The sequence below is a fragment of the Pongo abelii genome, chromosome 14 (assembly GCF_028885655.2).
Source record: "Pongo abelii isolate AG06213 chromosome 14, NHGRI_mPonAbe1-v2.0_pri, whole genome shotgun sequence".
In the NCBI taxonomy this organism is placed as follows: domain Eukaryota; kingdom Metazoa; phylum Chordata; class Mammalia; order Primates; family Hominidae; genus Pongo; species Pongo abelii.
This window is the reverse complement of record NC_071999.2, coordinates 42,052,049-42,065,752: the sequence shown is the minus strand read 5'-3', so window position 1 is coordinate 42,065,752 and position 13,704 is coordinate 42,052,049. Positions and strand designations below refer to the sequence as shown.

At 41.1% G+C, this 13,704-nt stretch overlaps 1 protein-coding gene across 1 annotated transcript in view; it reads right to left on the bottom strand.

Moving 5' to 3' along the window:
* LOC112136064 (uncharacterized) overlaps positions 1-13,704 on the bottom strand; it is an 83,280-nt gene that overhangs the window by 41,199 nt on the left and 28,377 nt on the right. Inside the window, exons 3-4 of the mRNA XM_054529342.2 lie at positions 11,401-11,553; positions 10,192-10,352 (exon numbers count right to left, since the gene is read on the bottom strand). Coding sequence (XP_054385317.1) covers positions 10,192-10,352; positions 11,401-11,553 — 314 coding nt within the window. The remainder of the gene's footprint in view (positions 1-10,191; positions 10,353-11,400; positions 11,554-13,704) is intronic.

Here is a 13,704-nt window from a genome sequence, read left to right as displayed (position 1 = left end):
ATCAAAAGAATTTTTAAAAAACTTCTCGGATTCTTTGTCATTAACCTTCTTACATTGGGAACCTACTGTAGAGTAACAAAAGGAACTATATTCTGCCACATGAAGACAAAAGACAATAACATTTTATATTTTAAAGCCAAAAGCTTAAAAGAAACAGCACGCACACATTTATATGTATGTACTTTTTTCCTTAACATATTTATAGCTTCTCATAGGTCACACACATTAAAAAGTAGCACACATCTGAAATGTGCAGAAGTAAGATCACACATTTTCCAAATAAAGTACATCATCAGTTCTGTATTTCTCTGTCCTCCAACTTTAAAATCCCTAGGAACTACAAAAAGAGGGAGAGAGAAAGAGAGCCCCCCACATATCAGGAGGTCATATTGAATGATTCCAAGCAATAGTAGAAACCTGTACTGAATCCAAGTTTTTAACTGCCAAGTTTTAACTCCTGGCTGCAGTTCCCAACATATGACATAATTTAGAAACTTGGTTTAGGCACAGGAGAATCATAGGACTTAAAAACACTATGTCCCTCAGCATGTAAAATATTTATGGAAAATCCAGGCAAGTAATAAGTTGTAAAGAAACTAAAAGGAAAAAATTTTGAAAAATGGCAGCTATAGCTTTTTAAATCAAAAAGGGAAAAGAAGAAAGGATGGCCATTTTATTAATGTGTAAGTTGAGTGGAACCTCTTTGGGTCCTTCACAGCCTTTCTATTCTTCCTCCATCTTCTAACATCCATGATTCCTTAGGGCCATTACGAGACCCACCAGGAGGATGGAGCAGCTGAGGATGGTGCTACTTTTCCAATCAGAGATGATCACAGAAGTTTAGAAATAAGCATTTTCACCCCAATCCAGCAATACCAGCACCACCACCCACAATGCATACAGACTTGCTCACATATACCCTGAAAAAAACTTCCAAGGCTTCCCACTGCATCTATTTGAATCTATCTTAATGGTATAAGGTTTGACTCAGAAATTATAGATGAAATTAAGTTTTACCTACAAATCTCATCTTTACCTCTAAAATCTCATCTGGTCAATGTTTGTTATCCCTCTTACAGAAACAGAAGAGTGATAAACACAGAAAAAAAGTCACCAAATTATATAAAATGATTTTCATCTGTTCATATTGATGTTTAACCTTAGACATATTCTGATACCCAAGCACCCATCTGTGCATGGCTGTTGTTCTCCATGCTTAAGAGGCCATAGTTATGTTTCAGTACAGTTCATTCACATCTTTAGTTATTCATTTGTTAAGCACCTACTATAGGCCAGGTATTGTTCTAGTTGCTGGGGCTGTATCACTGAATAAAATAGGTGAAAATCCCTACTGTCATGAAATTTGCATTCTAGTGGGGGCAACCAATAAATGAAATAACTAAAATTACTCAGAAGATAACTGCTATGAAGAAAAATAACAGTGGAGGGAATAAGGAGTGTTGTGCCCAGCTAAAAACAAGGCAGTCAGAGAATCCCTCACTTAGAAAATGCCATTGAAGGAGCTTCTATAGCTGAACATGTGGAGGCTCCTGGAGGGTGGAAGTTCCATGCCCCTTCTCCCACACATCACCCTATGCATCTTTTCATGAGTATCCTTTGTGATAAGCCAGTATAAAGGTTTCATTGGGTATGCCTGCTATAATCTCTGTAATCTCATTGTCATACAATTAATTATTATTGTGGAATAAATTTTCCTTAAGTGGAAACATTTGCACCACCTAGAGCTAATGATGCTGGAAAAGATGAAACTGACATATCTGTAGGGCCGGGCCTCACTTTCAGATCCCTGTTTACTCCCGCGAAGCCTGTGTCTTTGAGTTTGTAATGAGCATGTTCATTTCTGCCACTTTGAGAGATGTGTGGCTATAGGAAGCTGTGTTAGGTGTAGTCACAAGATCTGCTAGTCTGCAACAAAGTGCCAGTTTATGACAGCCAGTGCACCATCATCTATCCCCGGGTATGGCTGCAAATGAGAAGAGGTCTTTTAAGGTGACCTCCCACACGCACAAACAACTACTCTTTGCCACCACCTTCCAACAGTGGGTTCAACTAGTTGTACAAGCACACTGCCAACAAGATTGTTTTTTAGACTGTGTCACCTACTCAGGAGGTTTACAACCGCCTCTGAGTTGTTTAATGACAGCTGATAACTGAAGGGAATAAGAATGTTGAACTTTATTAGAGGCCTGTCCTCCTGGAAAGCAGTAGTGGTTGAGAAATTCCCCACTCTTTATGTTCTGGGACATGACTAACTGCAAAGGACCACCCTGTGCTTGTAGATAGGACTCACCTCTACCCTTTGTCCTGACTCCCATATTCCTCTACCTCTGTAAAGCTGTAGGCCCCTTTCTCTTTTTTGAGATGTTCCTTATTTATGAACCTTCTCCCTATTGCAATAATCTGAATAAAATCATCTCCTTTAAAATAAAATGCTATTTGAGCAAAGACATGGAGTTGAGAGAGCACTTCAGCAAGGGCAAAGGCTCTGAAACAGGAACACACCTGGAGTATTTGAAAAATGGCAAGACGACCAGCAAGGCTAAAGGAGGGAGAAGTAGGAGATGAAGTCAGAGATGAAGGAGAGGAGACTTGGATTTTACCATAAATGACATGAATGAGATGATGGAAGCAGAAATGATGGAAACAGAGGTGATGGAAACTCTACCTCAATCATCTAGGTTCCCAGGTGCTTGTGGTTAGGACCAAGCTGGGGAAGGACAAGAAGTTGTTGAATTCTAGGTATATTTGAAAGGGAGAGTTAATAGGTTTTGTAAATATATATATGAAAAAACAAAAGGAGCCAAAGACGACTTCTTGATGTTTGGGCTGATTAACTAGAAGGAAGAAGTTACCATAAACTGAGATGGGGTATGAGTCTGTTTTGAGCAAGACAAAATGAGGAGTTCAGTTTTGCTTATGTTGAATTTCAGATGCGTATGAAATGTAGATGCCTCAATGAGGGATTGGGGGTATGCCTAATAGGCAGTGGCTGGAATTTGGCTGACTTCTCCACCCTAACTTTATCTACCTCCAACAGGTCCTTTCACGGTCCCCTTAGCCCTTCAGCCTATCCTAAATTCTTCCCCTTTCCTCGCTTGGGGGATTGAAATAACACAGATCCTTTCATTGCAGATTCCACCTCTGATTCAAGATGTCCCCCCTGCTTTGCTTGGGTAGCTACTCAGCAATACTGTGAAAGCTAAAGTAAAAGGGGCAAGCAGAAAATTTTTAAAGGGACTGAAGTATCCTGGAAATAAGTTGGAATTTTTAAATTACATACAAAGAAGTTCTTGAAGTAAGTAAATTGGAAAAGCAGCTGGGACTGAAACCTTGCCATCATTAAGACCACTATTTATTTTGAGAAATTTGCATAATTAGTGTTTTATAACATCAGACTTTCCCTGTGTTTATGTTTATTATTAAACTAATACATTTCAGCTGTTATATCTTGTGGTTTACAAATCATCAGGAGCTTGGGACATTCATGGTCATGTAAAGAACAAAAAAGATGTCATTCTCCAAATTACAAAACAGTCTTATTGGGAACAAACATAAACATGATGGGCAAAAAAGCAAGGCACTAAATGACCTTGCTTACAGACCTGTGAAGTTTCTACTAGGGCCCAATAAGGAGCAAAGGAAGAACACTCTGTTCTAAATTAGACAACAGTTCTAGTATATATGTAGGTAAAGATGTGTGCTAATGTTCTGCACTTAAAGACACAGTGTGAATCCTGCCTGCCAGTAGTGTACATTCAAAAAAAAGAGGAGCAAAAATATGTATGTGTTGGTGGAATTCTCGACCATTATCATTTCATTTCAAGATGAGCAGAAAAACTACCTGCCCCCATACCTTTCAACACTCCTTGATAAGTGATAGGGAGCTACTTCTTTTCAGTTTCATGTAGATTCCTGCAAGTCATTTGCTCCATTATTTGAAGAAACTTTCATTTGAACAAGATTACCCACTCTTTCCGTTGTGCAGTTACACCACTTAAGGCAGAACTAGTTACAGAATAATGCATGCAGTTTTTATAAGTCTTACGTCTGAAAATGCAAATTTTGGAATCTGAACAATTTGTTGCAGATTCCCAGACGATTATTATCTTCAGACAAACTGACTATTTGTGGTCAATGAGTTCATGTTTTATGTCCTTCAAAATGAATGAGAATTACTATCACTCTTTGAATGGCCCTAGAGTAGGTTAGAGGGGCTAAGTTCAGTCTCTGAGGTCAGAGCTCCATTCCAGGCCCAACTCTGCTTCTTTGAGCAGGGTTGACTTTGGCCACAGTTTCATTTCTGTAAACTGAGGTCAGCAATAGGACCTACCAATTATCTGTTGTGTAGATCAAATGATAAATGACACTTGGCATTGTGAATGGCAAATAATAAATGCTCATTAAAAAGTTTCACCCCAGGCCATGCAGGGTGGCTCACGCCTGTAACCCCAGCACTTTGGGAAGCCAAGGTGGACAGATCACTTGAGGTCAGGAGTTCAAATCCAGCCTGGACAACATGGCGAAACCCCATCTGTACTAAAAATACAAAAATTAGCCAGGCGTGGTGGGGCATGCCTGTAATCCCAGTTACTCGAGAGGCTGAGGCAGAAGAATTGCTTGAACCCAGGAGGTGGAGGCTGCAGTAAGCTGAGATGGTGCCACTGCACTCCAGCCTGGGCTACAGAGCGAGACTCCATCTCAAAAAAATAAAAAGTTCACTCCTAATATGTGTGGAGCCTGGAGCAAGAATACAAATGAAGACTCATACAGCATAGATTTAAATATTTGAAAGGTAAAAAATCAAGTCAAACCCTCAACTAAAATAGGTTCTATTTATTATTGTATCTATTATATAGCCTCGTAATTACCTAGGATCCCTTCCAGTTCCACACCAGAATATGGTAGTTAGGAGGGAAGCAGAACTCTTCTTCTTAAGCAACAATTGCCCGTGCTACACTACCAGTGGTACAGACCACACTCAGGAGGATGGAGACTCAAAGGAGGCCCAAAGAGGTCCCAGATACAGCTTGAGAATGAGCAGAAATCCCAGAGATCTAGGCACCCACATGTCCTTTTGGCCTATGGACTCCTCACTCCACAGAAAAAAGGGGTCTAGCAGGCCTCTGAAGCATGGTACCCTGACAAGGACTTCTCTTGACAAGGTCTAGAATTTGTATGGTTTCTTGTTTTTTTGTTTTGTTTTGTTTTGTTTTTTATTTTATTTTATTTTAGTTTATTTTTTTTCTGAGATGAAGTCTCACTCTGTCGCCCAGGCTGGAGTGCAGTGGCCGATTTCGACTCACTGCAACCTCTGCCTCCCCAGTTCAAGTGATTCTCTTGCCTCAGCCTCCCAAGTAACTGGGATTACAGGGGCCCACCACCACGCCCAGCTAATTTTTTGTATTTCTAGTAGAGACGAGGTTTTGCCACAACTATGGCCTCTTAAGCATGGAGAACAACAGCCATGCACAGTCCTGGCCTCAAATGATCCATCCACCTCAGCCTCCCAAAGTGCTGGGATTACAGGTGTAAGGCACTGTGCCCAGCCTAGAAGTTGTATGTATTATTTTAAATGAGTAAATTATTATTATCTGTTATAGAGTAATAAATTTGTTTTTAAAGCTCAAACAAAATAATCTGATAATATGAGATTGAATAAAAAGGGTCGGGCATAGTGGCTTATGCCTGCAATCCCAGCACTTTGGGAGGCCAAGGAAGGCAGATCACTTGAAGTCAGGAGTTCGAGACCAACCTGGCCAACATGGTAAAACCCTGTCTCCATGAAAAATACAAAAATTAACCAGGCGTGGTGGCACGTGCCTGTAATCCCAGGTACTTGGAAGGCTGAGGCAGGAGAATCACTTGAACCCAGGAGGTGGAGGTTGCAGTGAGCTGAGATCATGCCAGTGCGCTCCAGCCTGGGCGACAGAGAGAGACTGCATCTCAAAAAAAAACTCTTCTACCACCCATTTATATTATTCTGTCCAAAACAGAAAGGTCTTCATTGTGTTATTTTCAAAATGACTTTTTATATATGCGTTGGTAGGTGTGGATATACAAATTCACACACCATATATTTATACATACATACTATGGACTAAATTATGTTCCCCAAAATTGTACATTGACTTCTCAACCCCCAATGTGACTGTATTTGGAGATAAGGGACTTTAAAGGAGGTAATGAAGGTTCAATGAGGTTATAAGAGCAGGACTTTAATTAAGTATAACTAGTGTCTTTACAAAAAAAGGAAGAGACACCACGATGTGCACACAGAGAAAAGGCCATGTGAGGACGTAGCAAGAAGGCAGCCATCTGTGAGCCTCCAGAGAGGCCTCGAAAAACCAAACCTCCAGACAACTTGATCTTAGACTTCCAGCCTACAGAACTGTGAGAAAATAAAGCCTGTTGTTTAAACAACACAGACTGTGGTATTTTGTTGTGGCAGCCATAGTGAACTAATACACATATTCTCACAGAAATCTGTGAAACCATTAGCTAGTTTCATTTTGTAGGTAAGAAAATTATCATTGAGATATTTTTGTTATTATAATTTATAAGAATCATTGTCTCTGCTTTCCAGAAAATCTGAGAACATTATCCTCTTAGATGCAAAAAAAAAAAAAAAAAAGCAATTCAGCTCTACATCTCCCCCAAGAATCCTTATGAATAAGGTGACCTAGAATTTATCCTCCAAACTGGAACACTTGTGAGAGTGAAAGGGGGTACTGTTAATAATTATGTTAGTATAAAGTTATAAGTCGGTACTAGTCCACAGCTAGAACAATTGGTCACTATACTTAACAGAGTTTGTTTATTCATTTTATTTATTTTTAGTGAACATTCATTGACAGCATACTAAGCACTAAAGTTACATAAATGAAAACCATGATCTCTGCACCCAAGGAACTCATAATCTACTTAGCAAAAACAGAAAGAATTTGTGTATGTTTTAATGACAACACTGTCATGAGCTCCATAGATACATATCCCAGGAGAAACAAGCTCAGATGAAGCACTAAATCAAGCTTTGAAATGCAGGGGAGAGGAAGGGTCAGGAAACGAAGGCTCGAGGAGCCAGCATTTGAGCAGAAAATACTAAGCCATGGGCTATGTGGCATTTAAGAGCTGGGTATTATAAACAGGGAGAAGTGCAAGTGTAACAGCAAAGTGGCATATGAGAAAATATGATCCCCAAGTTCACAATCTCAATATAGTAAGTAACCAAGGGTTTAATAGGACCAAAATTACAAGCATTAATAAGGCTACATAACTGATAAGGCTAAAGCCAATCCAGGCCTTTGAGAAACACAGAGTCTTTTCAGAAATGTTGTTAGCTGCCTGTGCTAGGATTAAGTGGCATTATCTACTCCCTTCTCACAACGCTGACCACCAAGTGGCATGTTACAATGAAAGCAAATCCCCAGTGAATACCCGGCTTTTATTAGGGTTCAGAAGGACCGATTTGTTATATCCTTCCTCTCTAGATTCAGAATCAATCAAGAAATATGAAAAAAGTCAAATAAGAATCTAAATATATCCCTTATTATTGGAAAGAGTAGACTGGGACCTCATTTGGAAGTGTTAAAATATGAGATTTGGCATTTTATTTTAACTATACAATCAGCAAGAAGAAAAATCTAAACTAGGGGCTTGAGATAGTTTCCTATCTAAAGAGAATGTGCGGAGTTTAAATGTAGGTAAGGTCAATTTTAATAAGATCAATGAAGTCATAGTCATGGGTTAATTATCAAAAGGTTGGTGAGTAAATTCAATTTTGTATGACAAATAAAATGTATAACTTTAGTGAGCTGACACAATTTCCTACAACAAACATTTGAATAAGACTTAAGGTTAACATAGTCTTAATATTATAGGTTATAACCTTAGGAGATTAAAAATCTAACTGTATTTAATCTTCCTTACCTGAAATGAGATAGTAAATACCAGCCTTACACTTTGAATTCTTAAAGCATTTGTGTCAACAATGTTTATTCAGACTCTATAGTTCTTTAATTTTAAACAACTTTGAACTTATCTGCTCAATTCAGACAAAATAGCTGGATAATGTCCAGCTGAGAGAGAGAGAGAAAGAACTCTAGCAAACATAGGCTAGGGTTATATAGTGAACCCTTTGTTCCAATCTCACCAAAAAGTTAAGTCACTCCCACTCCTGGATATAAGACAGGTTAGAAATGTGGAGAAGGATGAAATATTACTCCTCCCAAATGGGTGCCTCTAAATGAGTGAAAGTGTTGGTGGTGTATGTTCCCATTTTATGACCAGCAGGGACTTGGGAGAGGGAAAAAAATGATTCCCCTAGAGATAAGATTGCTCAGGAAGAATATGAAGAGGAAGAAAAGGAGCCCCATTATGGATTCTTGAAGAAAACAAACAATAAAAATGTAGTTAGGAAAAATAAAAGCCACCAAAAGAAAAAGGGGTAGCCAGAAAGATAGGAGAAGAAAAAAGGGTGTTGTCTCAGAAGCATCAAGTCAAGTAAATGTCTATTGGAAAGAGTTTCAGCAAGATAAATTGTTCAAGCTTACCAAAGACGACAATCTACAATCATCAAAATAAAGACCACGTGTTATGAGCCCCTGTATGTCAGGAGTATTGCTACATGTGTAGCTCAACCAATCCTCTAAATAGGAGGTATTATTCCCACTTCACAGAGAAGAAAACTGAGATTCAAATGATTCAAATAGCTTAAGCAACTTGACCTGATCACCTCAGACAGAGCTAAACTCATTTCTTTCTGACCGCAGAGTATATTATCTTTCTACCATGCTGTGATGCCTCTGAGAATGTGGGACTTGGCTGATACAGCACACGGGTCTTCTGTACCTTGTCAGAGACTCTCAGGGCCAGCAGTAGGCTCTCAGGTGCTGGCCCCTTCCCCTGCAGCCACTCCTGCCACCACAGCCTTCCAACTCCACTGGGATCCCCTATTATCCTGTGCCTGCAGTTGATGAGTTGCTTGTATTAGTACAAGCACAGGTAATATTAGTACTTGTATTAGTACTGCACAGATAGTAGCTTTTTTATCTCAGAGTATCTGTGGTCAGCAATCTGGTCTGTTTTCTTTGGCTTTGGGTCACTCATCAGGCTGCATTTAATGTGTCAGTTGGAACTACGTCATACAAGGCTAAACTGAGGAAGAGAGAAAGCTTACGCATGTCACTGTTAACAGTATTCAGTTCCTTAGAGCTGTTAGCCAGAGGCCTCTCTTAGCTTCCTGCCACATGGGCTTCTCTGTAGAGCATCCCACAATGTGGCAGGTGGCTTCAACAGAGAAGCCAAAGGAGTACGTGTGCCAATGAGATGAAGTCACAGTCTTTTAAACCTAATCTCAGAAGGACAGCCCATCACTTTTGCAGTATTGTCTTCATTAGTAGTATATCCCTAGGACCAGCCCACACTCAAGAAGGAATCACACAAGGACATGAAGAACAGGAGGCGAGGGCTGGGCTTGGTGGCTCATGCCTGTAATCCCAGCACTTTGGGAGGCTGGGGCAGGCAGATCACTTGAAGTCAGGAGTTCCAGACCAGCCTGGCCAACATGGTGAAACCCCGTCTCTACTAAAAATACGAAAATTAGCCTCTCACAGTGACACTTGCCTGCAATCCCAGCTACTCAGGAGGCTGAGGCAGGAGAATTCATTGAATCTGGGAGGCGGAGGTTGCAGTGAGCCGAGACGACAGAGTGAGACTCCATCTCAACAACAACAACAAAAATCCAGGAGGTGGGGACCACTGTGAACCATTTCAGATTTCAGAAGCTGCCTACTTCACCCAGAATCTTGCTTGGCTGTCTCTTCCCACCTTGAAGTTCTGGCTCCTTCTACCATTTCCAGACTTGGAAGAACCACCACAAAGCAAAGCATAGCATTTTGCTTCCCTGGTAGCTCCTAAAAGTGCTGGCTGATGTTCCTCTGAAGTGACCAGAGGTTAACTCCCAAGGGGCCAACTCTCACCAGTGGAATGTAAGAGAAAAGAAGGTAAGTTCCTTCTTCTTCCTTTTTCCCATAGTAAGCACAGTGTCTCTGTTCTTCTGCTACAGGGCAAATCAGCCGCAAATACAGAGACCTGGGAGGACTGCCTGGCCCTGCTCCTGCTCAGAGCCCCAACCCTGCCTCCCCACCGCCTTCCCACCTCCACCTGTCTTACCTTGAGCTGACACATCAACACTTCTCCAGCACCTTCACTGGCTCCCTGTCCTTGATGTGGCAGGGGTGCATTTTGCAACTGGGTGCAGAAGTAACGTCCAGGAAGTAATGTGCCCTTTGATGAAGCAACCAATGTTAGCTGCTGCTCATTCCATTTGGCATCTGCAGGGACCATAGGTCAGGCTTCACTTGCTTAGATGGGTCCTGAAAGAACTCTGGCCAGGGTTGCCTGGCTGGTGGTCACCACCAAAGGTGCTGGCAGTGCAGGTCCCACTCAACCGCCCTGAGGACTGTGGGATTCACTATCTGGGAACACACCTGTTTCTCCTTCACAGCCCACCAGGATACTACAGTACATCAAGAATAACAGGTGTTGGGGACCAGCCTCATCACCACCCATAGGGTACCCAAAGTCCGGTGGCAATGAAGGAATGAGAAGAGACAGGTTAAGAGTGCATAAAGAGTGGGGACCAGGGGGCCAATTGCAAAATAGAGGCTGTAAAAGGCGCCTAGCTCTGGTCTCCACGCTATTTATTGGGTACAATCACTTAGATCTAAGAAGCAGACGTTCAGGGAACGGTGAAAGGGAGGCAGTGCATCATACGCATAATCTGTAACAGTAGCGGTTTAAATTATTCTCCTTTGTGCTCAAACAGCATATCTTTAACTTATCGGAGAGTAGCTACTGGGAGCAGGCTTAACTAGGATCCTGCATGTCTGGCCACATTCCAATGCTTCAAAGGAGTGTCTTTCTCCTTGAACACAGTGTTTATGGATAAGAGAGCAAGTCTCGCTCAGAGTATGGGAACATAATGGCGATAAGAAGGCTTTCCTCCTCAGAGGCTTCTTGTGGCTTTCCACAACTTATTTTCCCATATTTTTATGGCCAGTTTATACAGGCACCCTGTAAGCCTTTCCCCCAACAAACAGGTGCCAGGGTGACATGACACATATACTACAGATCATTGGGTTTGGTCCTCAATTAAGTGGAGTTTCAGTAGAGCTGGGGACAGGCAGAGAATTAAGGACCTGAGGTTTAATCTTAATGCTGCAAAGCCTAATATTCAATCAGAACTGGAAATAATTAGTACATCAATAAGTGCATTATTCAGGGTTTCCAGAGAAACAGAACCAACAGGAGATATATATATATATATAGAGAGAGAGAGAGAGAGAGAGAGATTGATTTAATTTTAAGGAATTGGCTCACATAATTGCAGAAGCTTCGCAAATCCAAAATCTGGAGGGTAAGCTTGCAGACTGGAGACCCAAGGAAGAGCAGCAGTCTGAGTCCAGAGGCCATCTGCTGGCAGAATTCCGTCTTGCTGAGGGGTGGGCATCTCTGTTCTGTTCAGGCCTTCAACTGATTGGATAAGGCCCACCCACATTATGGAGAGTTATCTGCTTTACTCAAAGTTCAACAGTTAAAATGTTAATCTCATCCAAAAAACACCTTCACGGAAAGATCCAGAATAAATTTCGACCAACTGTCTAGGCATCATGGCCCATACAAACTGACTCATAAAATTAACCATCACAATAGGATATCAAATATTCCTTTGTGTTGAAAGCCCAGATCCACCATTTTCTCCTTAAGGAGGAATAGCTTCAAATTGGCCCAGAATTTTACCAAACGGTTTCTCTTTGGTGCTTTGAGTCCCAAGATGAGAGTATTTTTTCTCTTGCATTTTCTACTCCACACACTTTTTGTCCAGTAGCCTTCTTGTAAGAATCCAGCCCTCCAATTTATAAAACTAAAATGGGAAGTAATCTTCAGAAGCACTCTGCTAAACTTGATGCTGGAAATTCTGGAACTGTATTGGGACCTAGGGATGTCACTCAGAGAATAAGTTACATAACTTTCCCTCCTGCCTCTGTATTTAATGGAATGTTTGTTCTCATGCGACAGAGGGGACAAAACTGGAAGGTGACCAGGGAATATATTGTAATAGCAGAGCTTATACAAAAATTAATACAAAAATTAGCCAGTCATGGTGGTGCACATCTGTAATCCCAGCTACTCAGGAGGCTGAGGCAGGAGAATCCCTTGAACCAGGAGGCAGAGATTGCCTTGAGCCAAAATTATGCTACTGCACTCCAGCCTGGGCCACAGAACCAGACTCGGTCTCAAAAAAAAATAATAAAAATACAGATTTCTCCTGTCCCTCCCCAGGTAGCCTGACTTGGTAAGTGGTTCTGGGAAGGGACCTGGAATCTGTCTGTGAAACTGTTGAGCGAGTTCAGAAACTCTGTGGCAATAAAGAACGGGCAGAGAGGGAGGAAGCAAATGGCCCCCGCCTTGGGGCCAGGATTCACCCATATTCTTACTCTCTGACCCCTCAAAGCCATGGTATCTGTGACTGCAAGTTCTTTCCTCTCCTTCTATAACTTAAATGTGTGTCTATTAAAACATCTGCGGCATCACTATTACTTATTTGAACCGTCTCTTTACCTGCCTGTGCTACCCATACGTAACAAAGACAAAGTCCTCCTTGAAGATTAGCCAGATGCTTGTTTCTCTGAGGTAGGCTTAGGTCTTTTGGCTACAGATCAAAACTGTCAATAACTTTACTGTCACTCTGAACTGTTGGTCTATCGTGAGATTCCTGGGAATTGTCTAGAGAAATGATTGAAATAGACTTTTGCTTTCCTTCAGCTTTGGCTCAGTCCTTACGGATTCTGTGTTTTCCCAAATCCCTCTTGACTTGATGAACATTGATTAGGTTCCTCTTCTTCCTCATCTCCCAGTTATCAATGTTATTTTGTTACTTTTGCTTTTCATGTTTCTATATTACCAATAACTTTAAGTACGCCAGTGCTTGATTTCAGCCTCACATCCTTCCTTTCAGGAGTCCTGTTTTCTCTGTTCCATGCAATTCCAACCATCAGACCTCCCCACATTCACTGCTAAAGATTCAGCCTTGCCAGTCAGACCTCCCATTTCCCAGGTTTCAATGAGTGCTTGATTGGTTCAGTGTAAACACATATCTCATGCAAGACTAATCAGAGTTATTTTTGTTTTTTGAGAGACTGATGCGGATGCAGAAATTGTAGAGAATACTTAAGAGTTAGAAGAAAAATTTAGGTCTGAATATACTTGGGACCCTCTTGCCTATCATTTGAAAAGACAGAGACATGAAGCCAGCAAAAAAGCAAAGAGAGCCACGAATAGAAAAAAAGAAGCAGATATTTGACAGCATTATCTGAGCACCTGGAGATAACCACGCTTAATGCTGTAAATCTTGGACTTTCCACTCATGTGAACTGATCATTTCTTTTCTTTTGCCTAAACTGGTTCAAGGTACACTTCTGTCATTTGTAAAGAAAAGAGATCTGACCAATTTGCCTCTATTTCCACATAGCAACTCCTCAGTCACTTTTGGGGAAGGAAAAATATTTCGCCATCATTATATACTTTACACTTGCACAGAAACTGTGCTTCTCCTTTTTCCCTTTCTTTTCTTAACCTTGACTAACTAAATAACTGTGAAAGCATTCTCAACATTTAATGAGT